The 13245-nt window shown below is 64.4% G+C and overlaps 1 protein-coding gene across 1 annotated transcript in view; it reads right to left on the bottom strand.

The window, feature by feature from the left end:
- Positions 1-12145, bottom strand: part of GLRA1 (glycine receptor alpha 1) — a 41875-nt gene extending 29730 nt beyond the window's left edge. The window contains exons 1-2 of the mRNA XM_054691565.1: positions 11783-12145; positions 74-180 (exon numbers count right to left, since the gene is read on the bottom strand). Coding sequence (XP_054547540.1) covers positions 74-180; positions 11783-12145 — 470 coding nt within the window. The remainder of the gene's footprint in view (positions 1-73; positions 181-11782) is intronic.
- Between the last annotated feature and the right edge of the window lie 1100 nt (positions 12146-13245).

The following is a 13245-nucleotide window of genomic DNA, read 5'->3' as shown; positions in this document are numbered from 1 at the left end:
TCTCAGATGCCAGCTCTTGGATGGTCCCCAGAGGTCAGGGACCTGCAAGTGTGCCCACTCCGCGCCACGTCACCAGCCTGTAGGCCGCATCAAGGCCCCCACCGAGAAAACGCGCTTGTCCCCGTCCAGGTCCTCAGGGTTGTGGCTGCCCTGATGCACGTTGGGCAGCCGGGTCTCTCCCTAGGAAAAAGGCCTTGGCCCTTCCAGAAGCTCCGAGACGCTCCCTGCTGTGGCCAAATGCTGAGGGTAAGGTCTGGGGGATGTGGCTGTGCCCTCAGGTGGAGACGGCCAGGGTCACTGGCCCTGGCTGGAGCGTGGAGACACGGAGGCCGGGGGGCCCTGCCGTGGAAAACCTTCCAGCTAGGGGCTCAGAGCCAAGGAGTGAGACAGCCCACCCGCCAGGTCCCCCGGCCCTCTGTGTGCAGAGCGCCTCCTGGGGTGGCGAGCTCTCGGCCAGCGAGGGCCCCTCTGTCCAGGCGAGCGGGCAGCACCCGCGGGGCAGCCACCAGGACAGGCGGGCTCCCCTCTTGCTCGGCTGCCGCTCACGTGCAGACAGGCCCTTTGTGCTCGTTGGCGCTGCGTGTGTTTCAGGAGGGGCTTTGCTGCTGGCTGTCGTTAGTCCACGGGAGCAGCTGACTGACAGCCCTGGCCGCCCTGCCCAGGGCCCCTGGCGGGCAGTTGTGCCCCCACCGCCCAGTTTGTTACAGGGGGAGGGGCAGCTCCGGCACCATGGCCGCTGCTGGACGCCTTCCAGGGCACAGGACCGTCCTCAAACAAAGGCCGTCCTGCTCGTGGGCCCAGATGGGCAATGCAGTGACGGGACGCAGGTTTACTCCGGTTACCCGGGAGGTGAGAGCCTTCCCGGGTCGCCCTGAGCCCCTGCAAGGGCTCTGGGGATCCAAACAAGGCCCCTCGCTGGCACTAGCCGGGAGGCAGTGCCCTCTCCCGTTGTCCTGACCAGGCTGTGGACGGGCCCATCGCTGCGGAAAGGCCCATCTCGGACCTCTGGCCTTTAAGCACCAGGCGGGCTCCGGCCAGATGGCTGCACCTTCCGTGGGCTGGGGTGTGGCGGTGCCAGGGCCCGGGACCCGCGGCTCCGGCTTGCTCCTCCTCTGCCCTCCCCGCCCTCTGCTCGGTTTGTTTTGCCGTCACTGTTGCCGCCTCGCAGGCAGGCTCCACGCTGGTGCGGCAGCGCTAGTGCAGTCAGAGGCCTCCTTCTGCCCCTGGGCTCCCGCCCCCGCAGGGCCGGCACCGGGCATCACTTAATGGAAAGAGACCTGGGCGCCGAGATAACCGGACTGGCCCGTCCGCTCAGGGCCTGCCCTGGGAGGAGGGCTGTTCCCAGGGGCCCGCCGGGAGCCGCCCCGCCTGCATCCTGACAAGCCCCGTCTATAGCGTCCCCTGAAGTCTGCGGAATGGGAGTCAGGCTGGAAATGCCGCGTAGACGGAGAGCCCCCAGCGCCTTCCCTCCTGCCCCCAGCTCTCTGGACAATTTCCGAGGGCACGTCCTTAGCTCGAGTTTGTTTTTTGTTATGTTTCCAGACATTTCCCAAACAACAGTCCCTCCGGGGGACGGTGCCCGCCCCGCCCCCACCCCTGCGGCCATGACGCCGCCCCCGAGCGTGGGCGCGGGCAGCGGTGAGGCCCTAGGAGCTCCCTGGAGGAACGAGCCAGGGGCCTGTGTTTCGGGTACGGGGTCAGCTGCCAGCCTGCGGGCCCGTGTCTCCCTTTGCGGCAGGCACTGCCCAGGAGCGGGAAGCAAGCGTAACCCACTGCTAGTCAAGGCGGGGAGGCAGGCGGGGGCGGTGTGTTTGGTCCTATTAATTTGCTCTTTAATCTCTCTGGCTCAGCCGTCCGGGTAAGCCAAACGGAGAATCAATTTGCACACGAACGTTACCAGCACCCACCTCTGCGGCGTCTCCCAGTCCTCGGGGCTGGGGGAGACAGCACCTGATACCCTCGTCAAGCTGCAGGGCCTCCCTGCCCTCTCCCCTGAGGAAGCGGCTCCTCTCAGGCCGGCCCTTGCACTTTCTCCGTTCTGACTCCCTGGCTATTTGCACCCGGGTGGTGGGCAGAGCTGGGCCTACCCAAGAATTATTTGGACCAGAGATTATAAGCTTTAGCACTGGGCACCTCAGGACGGTTGTGACCATCTCCAAAGAAGGCATGAAGAGAGGCTCACGCACCCTCCCAATTGGGGGGGGGTCATTCATTTAATAAACCAGCCAGCGTGTCTGTCAAAGATACCACACTGTACGTGTGGGGTTCTCTACAATGTGTAAAAAATTATTTGCTGTTTTACGATAGGAGAGAATGACATTCGGTGTTTACTCATTTTTTTAAAAACGCGGAGCGGGTTTCTCCAGTGACTGTGAAGCCAGCGCCGGCACCTCGTGAGAGGCAGGCATCGCACGCAAGCAAGATTGATGGTCTCTGCAGGCCGTGGAAGAAGAACCATTTTTTTCAATTCATAGAAATGGAGTTTATCATAAGCATCTCTGAGGACGGCACGGTCCAGCACTTCCAGGGGGACTGTCTCTATCAGTGCTTCCCAAAGAGGTGATTTTTCACTTTCCCTTGTGCCAGCATAAGCTGAGCCTGTAGGTAGGAGATTTCAGCTTGGGAGCCAAGCGGTGGGGGAACTCAATTACGGAATCTGGGAGAGGCAGAAATCCAGAAGCAGATCACACAACTGCTGCTCCCAGCCCAGGGTCTGCAGCCCCTCGGTGGAGTTTGGCAAGGTGAGGGGGAGGGTGTCAAAGTTTCCAAAGGGCAATTTTCCCCAGAACCTGCTTCTGAAAAGGCTCCTTCGCCTGAGCTGAGCGTTTTACAACCTGAGGTCGTCACACTATTGTTTGCCAGCAAAGCCTCTGCACCCTCCCCTCCCGCCCCCCCGCAGAAAAGGAAAACAACAACAAAAAGGAGAGAAAACGACACGTCCAGTGTCCAGGACTCGGCGCAACCTCCCCCGTCACCGCTAGTTGTCGCTGGGCTCCCAGACGGGAGAGGCGGTGCTCGGCACTGCGGTGTAGAGAGAATGCAGTCCTAATTAAACTGAGCAACTCCTAAAGCTCCCCTTCAAGTCCTCAGCCCAGTGGGGGCCGGCATGCGGGGGGCCTGGGGCAGGGGCGCGGCGGGGGCCGCAGGCGGGGGACCAACAAATCACAAGAAACAGGCAGTGGCCGCGGGGCGCGGGGTGCAGACTCCACGCACCAGCCAGACACCCTGCGGGCGGGGTGGGGGGTGGAGATGGAAGCACCGATCGCCGCGGCATCCAGCACCCCCTCCCCACAACGAGGGGCCGCGGGCAGAGCCGGCGCCTCCTCCCCCGACCCGGCAGTGATGTGGTCAGTAGAAAATCGCATACCTGACGAATACAATGGTCTCCCATAGGTAGAGTCGAAGAGTATTGAAGCTGCACATTTTCAGGTCCTTGTGCTTTGTAGTCCCCGAGTTATGGGGGAGACAGTATTTCAGCTTGGCACTTGGAAAACCAGCGGGCGCTACTGGGAAAAACAATCCTAGGCGAGGGGCGGCGGGCGGGCCGGGAGGGCGCGGCGCCGGCGGTTCAGCACCGCGGAGAGCGTCCGGCTGCCGCCCGGGGGTTCAGCACCGCGGAGAGCGCCCGGCTGCCGCCCGGGGTTCAGCACCGCGGAGAGCGCCCGGCTGCCGCCCGGGGTTCAGCACCGCGGAGAGCGCCCGGCTGCCGCCTGGGGTTCAGCACCGCGGAGAGCGCCCGGCTGCTGCCCGGCGCGGTCGCTGTTTGTTAAACTCCGGCGCGTCCGCGGGTCCCTGCGGCGCCGGCGGCACGTTTGGGGGGGCGGGTAGATTTCCTTTTCCACCCCTGTTTTTCGGTTTAAACGGCCAGCTCCGTGCAAGGAAGAAAAATCGGTGCAGATCAGAGCGCGGGCCTCGGACGGCCAGGCTGGGCGAGCATCTTGGGCAGAGAGAGCAGGGCTCACTGCTCCTGGCTGGCCGGCTTGGGGGGAGCGCCCCCGATGGTGCCGCCTTCAGTTAAAGCCAGGAGAGTGTGCCAGCCTGGCGCATCGCGACCCAGTCCTGGAATCGCGTCCCCCTGCCTGCGTGCCGGTCTGCTGTCGCCTGGCGATCCTGATAGTGGGGTCCCCGCCGAATAAGTTATGGTCGCTGCAGGGTCCTTGTCCCATCGCTCAGGGCTGCGGGCTGAGAAAGCGCAGGGCAAGTTTCAGGGGCTGCCTGGCTCCATGGCGACCCGGCTCAGGAGCTCAGGACTTGAGATGCATCACCGCTTGCCCAGCCGCCCGTCTTCCTCCAGCCTAGACTCCTCAGATCTTCAGACTTTCTTACCGCATTAATTTAACAAACTGGTGGCGTGGGGGATTGGGGGGGGACAAGGCCGATGGGAGGGGGCGGAGAGAAAAAAAGGGGGGAAACTCCTTAGTATCTTCAAACCCTCCCACTCGAGGCGCTCATTGGCCTGCGGCTGCGAGCCCAGCTCCCTCCCCAGTCCCGGGCCAATGGCCTCTGCTGGGTCGAGTTAACACTTGCAGCGCTGGACTGAACGCTCCCCTCTCCTCTGCAGCGGGTGGGCTGCCTGCCGAAGGCTGTGGGGCTGCTCTCGCAGGTCTCTCAAAATGTTGTTTTGATTGTGAAAGAATGTGCTTGTATGAGAGTGAGACAAAAATGGCCACCTGGCTCAGTTTATCTTTTGAACAGGGAAGAGCTGAAGCAGAGCCCTGAGTTTCTTTAGGGAAACTGGAGTTTTAATGTCCCAAGGAAAGGAGAGGTCTCAGGAAGAAGTCTGGTTGATAAGGTAGAGCCCCCACCCCCACCCCAAGGCTCTGCTGCAGGGAATCCCAGGAGAAATTCCTCGAGCCCAGCCGTTTCCAGGAGCTGTTTCCAGGGTCAAGAGGGAGCCGGCCCGGCCTCCCTGCTGTGCCCGCCTCTTTGGTGCTTGGAAGACTTGCTCTCTCCCAGTGGGACAGACGTGTTCTGCTGGGACTGGACGCTGCAGTGGCATCATGGCTCCCCACCCCCTCCCCAGTGGCTGGAGGAGCTCCGGCTTCTTCCCCTGCTTCTTCTCTGTCTCCCCACCTTGTTGGGTCCCAGAAACCAACTACACGTTTCAGCCGAGCGCCCAGCTGGGGAGGTGGAGTTAATCAGATTTTCTTCAAGCTACTGGACTTCAGTGGCATAATAGCCGCTGTAAGATTTTCTGGCTGATTTGAAATGACGGGCCTCGGGGGTCTCCCCTCCCAGCCGCTGAGAGGGCAGCTCCTCTGCCCCTGGAGCTTGCGGAACTCCCGTGAGTGTTGGAAGCTGGTTCTCCTGAGAACAGTTCGCAGCTCAGCTCTCCCTAAGCCCAGCCCTTCCCTGCAGTCTCCTGCCAGGCGGGCTCTCCCCCCCAGCTGAGCAGCGCACCCAGCCCTCCCTCTTTCACTGGCCTCTACAAACCAGACAGTGATGGGCTGCTTAGATTTCCAGGAGCTTCTGTGTAGTGACTGAAAAGGAAATTTTGCTTTGAAAATAGGTATTCCTGCCAGCCTGATAGGGATTTATAAATCATCTACCTACTCACCCACCTGCCTGCTCACCTGCCTGCCTTCCACCTACCTACCTATCATCTGCATATCCGTCCAGCCATCGTCTGCTCTTCTGCCTGCCTGCCTGCTCTCCCACGGACTTACCTGTCTGTCTGTCCATCTACCTGCCTGCCTACCACACTATCACCTCTCTATCCCTCTGGTTTCCTACCTACCTACCTTCCTACCTGCCGCCTAGCCAGGCGTCTGTCCGCCTGTCCCGCCCTGCCGGCGTGCCTTCTGTGCCGGCCACTGGCCAGCGTCTCCACCGCCTCCCTTCCCAAGTGCGCTTGGGGTGGGCGTTGTATCTGCGAACGTGTCTGTGTCCGTGCGTGTGCCTTTGTGCGTGTGCTGGGGCAAGACCACTCTTCTGCGTGTGCAAATTGATTTGTGATTTGGGTCTTACCTAATCGAGGCGACCTGAGGCGCACGTGTGTGTGTGTACACTCGTGTTTGCCAACGTGCCTGCGTCCAGGCTGTGACCCCTGGAGGCAGGTCAGACCCTGAGCTCCCCTCCACCCTCGCCTTACCCTGCAGGAAGCGCCTGCGTGCGCAGCTCGGGCGCGCCTAGCCCGGGGCCCCTCCTTGCGGGGCTGCCGTGTGTGTGTGTGTGTGTGTGTGTGTGTGTGTGTGTGTGTGTGTGTGTGTGTGGTGGTGGGGGTGTTGGGCTGTGATGCTTGTCAGCCCTGGGGGACCCTGTTTTCGCGTGGGCGTGGGCGTGAGCCGACGGTCTCCCCAGACCGGGCCGGTGGCCGCAGTGTGACGCGGCCCACGCGCCGGGAGCACGCAGCTGCTGAGCGGGTCAGTGCGGACGGTCTTTGGGCCGGGCTGTGAGCCCCGCGACACCCCTCGCCACACAGCTCCCGCGTTTGCGAACATCACACCCCCTCCCTGTACTATGTGGGCCAGTTTGCTCTTTAAAAATGGAAACTTATTTATTTTCTTCCGTCGTGGTTCATTTCTGGACGGCGCTTGATTCTCCCCTCGGGCGTGGTCCCGTGGCTCCCCACACCGCGGCCCCCCGGCCCCCGGCCCATCTCCCGGCCCTCGTGCTCCTCCCGCCCTGTTCCGTCCCGTCGCCCGCCCCTCCCCGCGGGGTGCCCGGGCTGCGGTCAGCCTGCAAGTGCTGTCCTCCTGCTGCCCCTTGTTCCGTGTCTCCACGTTCCACGCGCCAGGGCGACCATCGACATCCGTCCTCCTCCGACTGTTTCGCTGAGCGTCATCCCTTCAGCCCCATCCTTGCTGCCGCGAAAGGCAAGCGTTCATCTTTTCTGATGGCCGAGGAGCGTCCACTGCGTAGGCCCCACCTTCTCCAGCCACTCCTGTTTGGGGCATGGGGTCCTTTCCGGGCCTCGGCTGCTGTGACTGTGCTGCAGTGAACACGGGGTGGGGGGGGTTTGCTTCCGAGTCAGTGCGCTGTGACCTCTGGGCAGACTCCCGGGGGTGGAAGCTCTGGGTCATCTGGCAGCTCCATGTTCAAGATGGCGGAACCCCCCAGGCCCCCGGAGGGGCTGGGCCAGTCTGCACCCCATGTGGTCACTTCAACTACACACTGCTGCGGGCTGGGGGTCGGGGCGCATGTTGGTACTTTATGTCCGTCTCCCAAGCCTGGGCAGTGCCGGGCAGAGGACAAAGCTGGCTGAGGCCGGCGAGGCTCATGTTCCCGGCCTGGGGTTGCAGAGAAGACGTGGCACGTGGCCTCCTCGCCCAGTGACCACGGGGTGTGCGCGGCAGCCCCGGGCCAACACTGCTGCTCGACCACCGAGTCCCACTACGTCTGGGCCCGTTCGGATGAGCTCGAGACCCACCTCGCCGCCCGAAGAGGCCCCGTTCTCATGGCACACCGGCCGGCCCGCCTAGCCCCAGGACAGCCGCACCCCACGGAGCCCGCCATGCAGCCTGGACTCGGAGGGGAGCGAGACGCCGCTCAGGGTCAAAAGGAAATGCAGGGAGGAGGGGAGAGCGTCAGGGAGGCCCCCCAGAGGGCCTGTCATGGGGACCCTCTAGAAAGGGGCTCTTTGAACCGCTGCCGGAGGAGGCGAGGCCGGAGCCTTGTACGGCCGGGACAGCGCGTCGCCCAGCAGTGGGGAGCCCACGGCCCCAGGAGAGGGGCGCGGCCAGTGCGTCCACCGTGTGGGGCCGCGAGGAGGGGGCCGCAGGCCTGCGGGTCTGCAAGACCCCGGTCTAGATGGCGCCTCCCCCAAAGCGTGTCAGGATGTCCCCTTCTATTCCTGGCCGGGCCAGAGGGGGAGAGCAGCACCGGGACGGGACGTCTGGCCCAGCGTGCAGCGGGCAGGGTGGGGGCGCGGGAGGCAGGGGGTGGGGTGGGGCGGGGGGGCGCCGAGGAAGGGTCCTGCCTCTTCCCCACAAGGTGACTCCTCGTTGGCGAGTCTCCGACTCGGGATGGGATCCAGGCCCCCGGTGGTGCATGAGGGGACTGTGCCCGGCTGTTTGCTCCAGCCGGGGTGAAGGGCACGCAGAGCAAGATGCAGAGGCCGGGGCTGCACCCACCTGCCCAGGCTGCAGCTCAGGAGGCCGTGAAGGGGGTGAGCGAAGAACAAAGGAGAGGACAGCTGCGCCGTCAGAGCCGCTTGCCGCTTCGCCGGGCACCCGGGGCTCGTGGTGCCGAGGCGGGGCTGGGGCGCCAGCTGCTTGCCTGACTGGCCAGGGCCCTGTGATGCGCATGGCCTGGAGCCAGGGCCGGCCCTCCCAGGAGGCGGCTGCAGCCTCTCCTGCCCAGCCACAGGCACTGGCTGCCTTCCTTTGCTGAGGTTGCCCAGCAGCGGTCTGTCGTGGCGCTCTCACGTCGGGCCCTCGGCAGGCGCCACGGAATACTACTCAGTGGTCAACAAACATGAGTCCTGCCGTTCGCAGCAACACGGACGGAGCTGGAGGGCAGTGCGCGGTGGAACAGTCAGGACGAGGATAACCAGCAGGCGGGGCCGCTGGCATGTGGAGCACAGCGGCCAAAGAGCCCTGCCGGCGGATGGGGCCTGAGGCCTCCAGAGGGGGAGCTGGGGTGGTGAGGAGCAAGAGGGCAGGGGGCTCAGTAGGCAGAAGACTGGGTGGAGGGTGCACCCGGGTGGAGCTGCCTGGTGGGGATCCAACTGTTTTCTCAAAGGTTCGATCCCCGGCTGCTCCCCGGCCACCGGAGGAGGGTCCCGCATGGCGCGCAGACCTCTCCTGCCGCCCGCTGCTCCCCTCAGCAGTGTACTTCGGTCCTTCTGCCTGCTCTGCTCCCCGCTCTGGCTCTGGTGAATTCTCTCACCCTCCCGCGCTTCTGACTGTACCCAGTGCTTGTATAGATAAATAAATAAATAAATAAATCTTAAAAAAAAAAGTAAATAAATTGACAAATTGAAAAAATAAAGACCCGACCTCGGACCTGCCAGGGCGCGGCGTTGGGCTTTGCCAAGGACACGCTGCTTCCTGCGTTTCCACCGGGGCGCGTTCGGTGGGGTAAAAAGCACCTCTGCTCTGCGCACAGGCCCTGGGCCTGCGGCTGCTCTGGCGCTGATGTGTCAACAAAGGATTTGCGCCTTCGCGTTTCACCAGACAAGCCCCTCTCCCCGTCCTAGGCACCGGGGTGCTGCAGCCCAGGGGGAGCCACGCAGAGGCAAGTCTTCTGGCATCCCGAGCCGCTCGTGGGTGGGCCAGCACCTGGCGATGCCCAGGTCACTGGGCCACGGAGCCCTGCGTGTCTCTCGGGCCCTGCCCGCCGGGTTGCCAGCACTTCCGCTCGGCGGCTTCTCCCCGGCTGTGTCCTTGATTAGCTCTGGGCCTAGCGAGTGTTTCGGGATCAACAGGCCGTGAGCGTTTCAGAGCCGTCTCTGGAAGGTTGGTGTTGCTCCTTGTCTGCATGTGGGGGGGGCCCTGGTGAGCCCCTGGGCAGGGAGGGTCTGGAGGGAGCCGTCCCCCAGGGTCCCCCCGCTTAGTGGCCTCTGAGCGCGGAGGTGGGCGCTCCTCGCGCCGGCGGACTTTCCTGGGCATTCCGAGTGCAGCCTCGCACCGTCCGCACAGAGTGACCCGCTGTGTGTCCGTCTGGCGCCCGGCGCTGTGTCCTCCTGTCCCGGCGGCGACTTCTGCCTTCTCTGTCTTGCCTTATTCCCGCCAGGGGATTAGCCGTTTTATCGGTCACTTCAAAAAGCTTTAATTTTTTTCGATGCCATAATTTTGTCTTCTGTGTTCTCAACACAGGCATTTGGGGAGCTTAATTTGTCTCTTCTGCCTTTTTGAAACGGAGGCTTCGCCGACTTCCAGGCCTTGTTTTCTGGCACGTCTGCTTACAGCTCGCCCCAGTCTGCGTCCCGTGCCCGGCGGGCGCTCTGTTCCAGCAGGATTCAGCCCGAAACCCGGCCTCGTGTCCCGGCCACCCGCGCTGCGGCCTTCGGGGGCCAGGAAGGACGGCAACCCCGCGTGTCCCGAGGGCCGGCCCGGCTCAGGCCCAGCCGCACGCTCCTGCTGGCGGTGACGTGCCGCCGACTGTGGCCTCTGTGCGTTGTGCGTGATGCGCCCGGTGCTGCTCTCCCCTTTTCCCTCGCTAAGCGGCTGAACACAGTTCATTCTAGAACTAAACAGAAGAGATTAAACGCAAGGACGCGGGCCCGAGGGCGGGCGACTCCGGCCTGCTGCTTATCAGCGGGCTTCGGGGGCGCGGGCGCTCTCGCCTCCTGGAGTCAAGTTTGAAAATAACGATCCTTCCAATTTTTGTGCTTGAGAACAATTCTCCAAACATTTGTTATGCGCCACAATGGTTCAGTGAAATTCCTCTTCGAAAAATAACTTTGAGCAAGAAAATCATTTAATCCCATTCAGAACCGCACACACCCGCTTCCGCCCGAGCCCGAGAGGGCGCCCGGGGTGGGGGCCGAGGGGCTGTCCCGCCCTCGGCGTGGCCAGGGAGGCCCTGCTGGCTCAGCCTGGTCTGGCCGCGGCTGCTCACGCCCAGGCGGCGGGTGATGCCGACCCAGAGTCTCTTTCCAGCGCTGCTGCGGTTTCCTTCCCTGAGCCCCCGCCGGCCGGCAGGTGTGAGCCCCGCAGCAGCGGCTCCCTCGGGCCGGGCACCTGCCCCGCGCAGCCCCCGACTCCTCCGTCCACCACTGCCCGGAGGCTCCCCGGCCTCGCGACGAGACCCCGGCGCGCAGAGGCCTGTCCCCGCGGAGGGCGCGTCGCCCGCTGCTCCCTCCTCGCCCCGACCCCGCGGGCTGGGCCGGCCCTGCTCCCCTCCGCGCCGGCGCCTGCCTTCTGCGGGTTCAGGCGATTTTACACACAAATTGAATTAATTTCAATTGTTTTAATTTTCAGGCTTGCATCTCCACTCGCTTCTTTTTGCTCGTATATAAAATTAGATTCCAGTTCCCTGGAGAAATGCTTCCTCTTTTCACCTGTTTTCAGGGACACAGTCGTGATTGTTTCAAGCTCCCGTCTGATGTCCGGGTCTGGCTCAGCCATCGGCGTGTCGCTCGCCTGGTGTTTTAAACGCAACGTTGGCCCCTGGACCCGCTTACGTGGTGCTGGTGCTTTGCTGCGAGCGCCTGGAGTCATCCAGGGAGGGTGTGGGGGGCTGGGCTGTGGGGGGACGCCGGGGGCCTGGGTCGCGGGGAGACACGGGGGGCCTGGAGTCCTCCGGGGGGGCGCGGGGGGCTCAGCACTGCTCAGCGCCCACTGCCGAGTTGCCTTCTCTGACCTTCCCTCTCATGTCTGCCTTCGTGCCCCCACGGCCTCAACATTCTGATTTTATTGAAAAATACCTTTTTATTTCTCTGGAAGTGACACGGTTTGCGAGAGCCCTTGGATTCCAGGGCGTCGCCTTTACGAGTCTCCACCGAAGTCCTGTCCACCACCGTGCACTGACCACCGCCCGGTCCCCCCGCCGCTCCGTCCCCGCCCCCGGCGGCCCTGCTTTGCTTCTCTGGCCGCGCCTCGTCTTGTCCGCACTCCATGCGGGAGCAGAGCCCCAGTGCTTGTCCTCCTGCTCCGGCCCATCCGCGGGGCAGGCGCCTAGCCCACCCTGTCGTCACCAACGGCCAGGGGCGTCCTCTCCACACCCAGGGCTGTGTCGGCAGGTGTGTCCAGGCCCTGCCGGCTGCGGCTGCTGCCCTGGACGCGCGTCTTTCTGGACTAGCTGCCCGCGTTCCCTGGCAAACACCCCCACCTGGGAGGGCCCAGGCATGTCTGTTTGCAATTGTTTATGCTGGAGCCACACGTGCGCACGCACTCACGCACACGCGCACGCACAGGTGATGTACGTGCACACGCACACGCACGTACACGTGCACACTCGCGCACCCGCACGGCAGCCAGGCGTCTCCAGGTATCCGCCGCCTGTCGTGTCCCCCTTGGGCTCTGGACCAAGCGCTGTCCTTCTCCTTGGACACGGTGACCAGTGCTCCCGCCACCGGCTGCCTCCCACAGGCGTGTGACCTGCTGCGGACACTCAGGTGACCTGCTGGAGTGGGCGTCCTGCTAGTCTGTGGTGCCGCCTCCCCGCGCTGGAGGCCGTTCCCTGGGCCGTAGTGGTTTCTCCTCTGGCCTTCCCTGGGGGTGCTCAGCCCTGATGCTGCTGTTGCCCCACCTGCCCCCATGCCCGTTCCTGGGGCTCCTGGGGCTCCTGGGGCTCGCCCCTCACCCCCGGGCGGGTCTGGGTGGGCCCCGCTGGCCTGTTAGTCAGTGTCCCGCCCTGAGCCTGGCTCTCGGTCCAGCCCATCACACCTCTCTGGACTCAGGGCTTTGAGGTGCGATGGGAGAACCCCTGCCGCCTCCCCCCAAGCGAGGTGGAGAAGCAGAGCCAGCACGGGGGAGTCGGGCTGCAGCAGTGCAGGCTGCTTCCCCAGGACAGCGGCTGGGCACCTGCCTGCCCCAACCCTGACCTCTCTGGCTGTTTCAGTTAAGGGGCGTTCTGATGTGTGGGTGCCGACGCCAGCGGCTTTCCTGCGCCGTGCGGCTTGTGCACGAGCAGGAGGGTTGTGCTGTGTGGACAGACAACACCTGTGCACACCTGACCCCGCAGCGCCTCGTGCTCCTGCCCTTGGGCTGGGCCTCGGCTCTCAGGTGCTGGGAATGATGGGGCGGGGCGGGGGCCTGTGCAGGGCTGACCACCCGCGAGGCTCCTGGCAGGAAACTCAACAAGTCCTAAGCATCAGGTCTCTCGTGAGCTGCCTCCTGAGGCCGGGATGGGGGGCTAACGTGGGCGCCCCGCCCGCCTGTGACTGCGCCTCGCGGGGTTGCTCTGCTGAGGCGGGAGGCTGGGCAGTGCTGGGGCCCGGCTCGCGCGGGGGCGCTCCGCTCCGACCGGCTGCTGCCGCTGCTGCCATGGAGCCCCTCGCCGTGGCTCCTCTGAAGATGGTGACTTCGGGCCCCAGCTCTCCGGGAGGGGGGAGCTGCAGACAGCGCCGGCCCAGCAGGTCCTGGCGCCGGGCCGTCCCGCCCTGTGGGCACAGGGCCTGGCAGCAGGCGCGTCCAGGCAGGTGCAGGCGGCTCTGCCAGGGGAGCCACGGCCGGGGCCCCCTCAGGCTCCCTCCCAGCCACCCGCAGGGCCCCTCAGCAGCCAGGGACACCCCTTCTTCCTTGGGACGGGAGCCCCTGCGCCACCTGCACGCGACCTGGCGCCGCAGGTGTCAGATGGTCCCGTGTCCGGCCGGGTCGCTGCCCGGGCGCCTCAGGTCTCCTCGAGCCCGGCCCGTCC

This window comes from Talpa occidentalis, unplaced genomic scaffold (assembly GCF_014898055.3).
Source record: "Talpa occidentalis isolate TD23 unplaced genomic scaffold, MPIMG_talOcc4v2.1 talOcc4.9, whole genome shotgun sequence".
NCBI lineage: Eukaryota > Metazoa > Chordata > Mammalia > Eulipotyphla > Talpidae > Talpa > Talpa occidentalis.
Note: the sequence above shows the minus strand (reverse complement) of the source record. Positions and strands in the feature narration are given on the sequence as shown.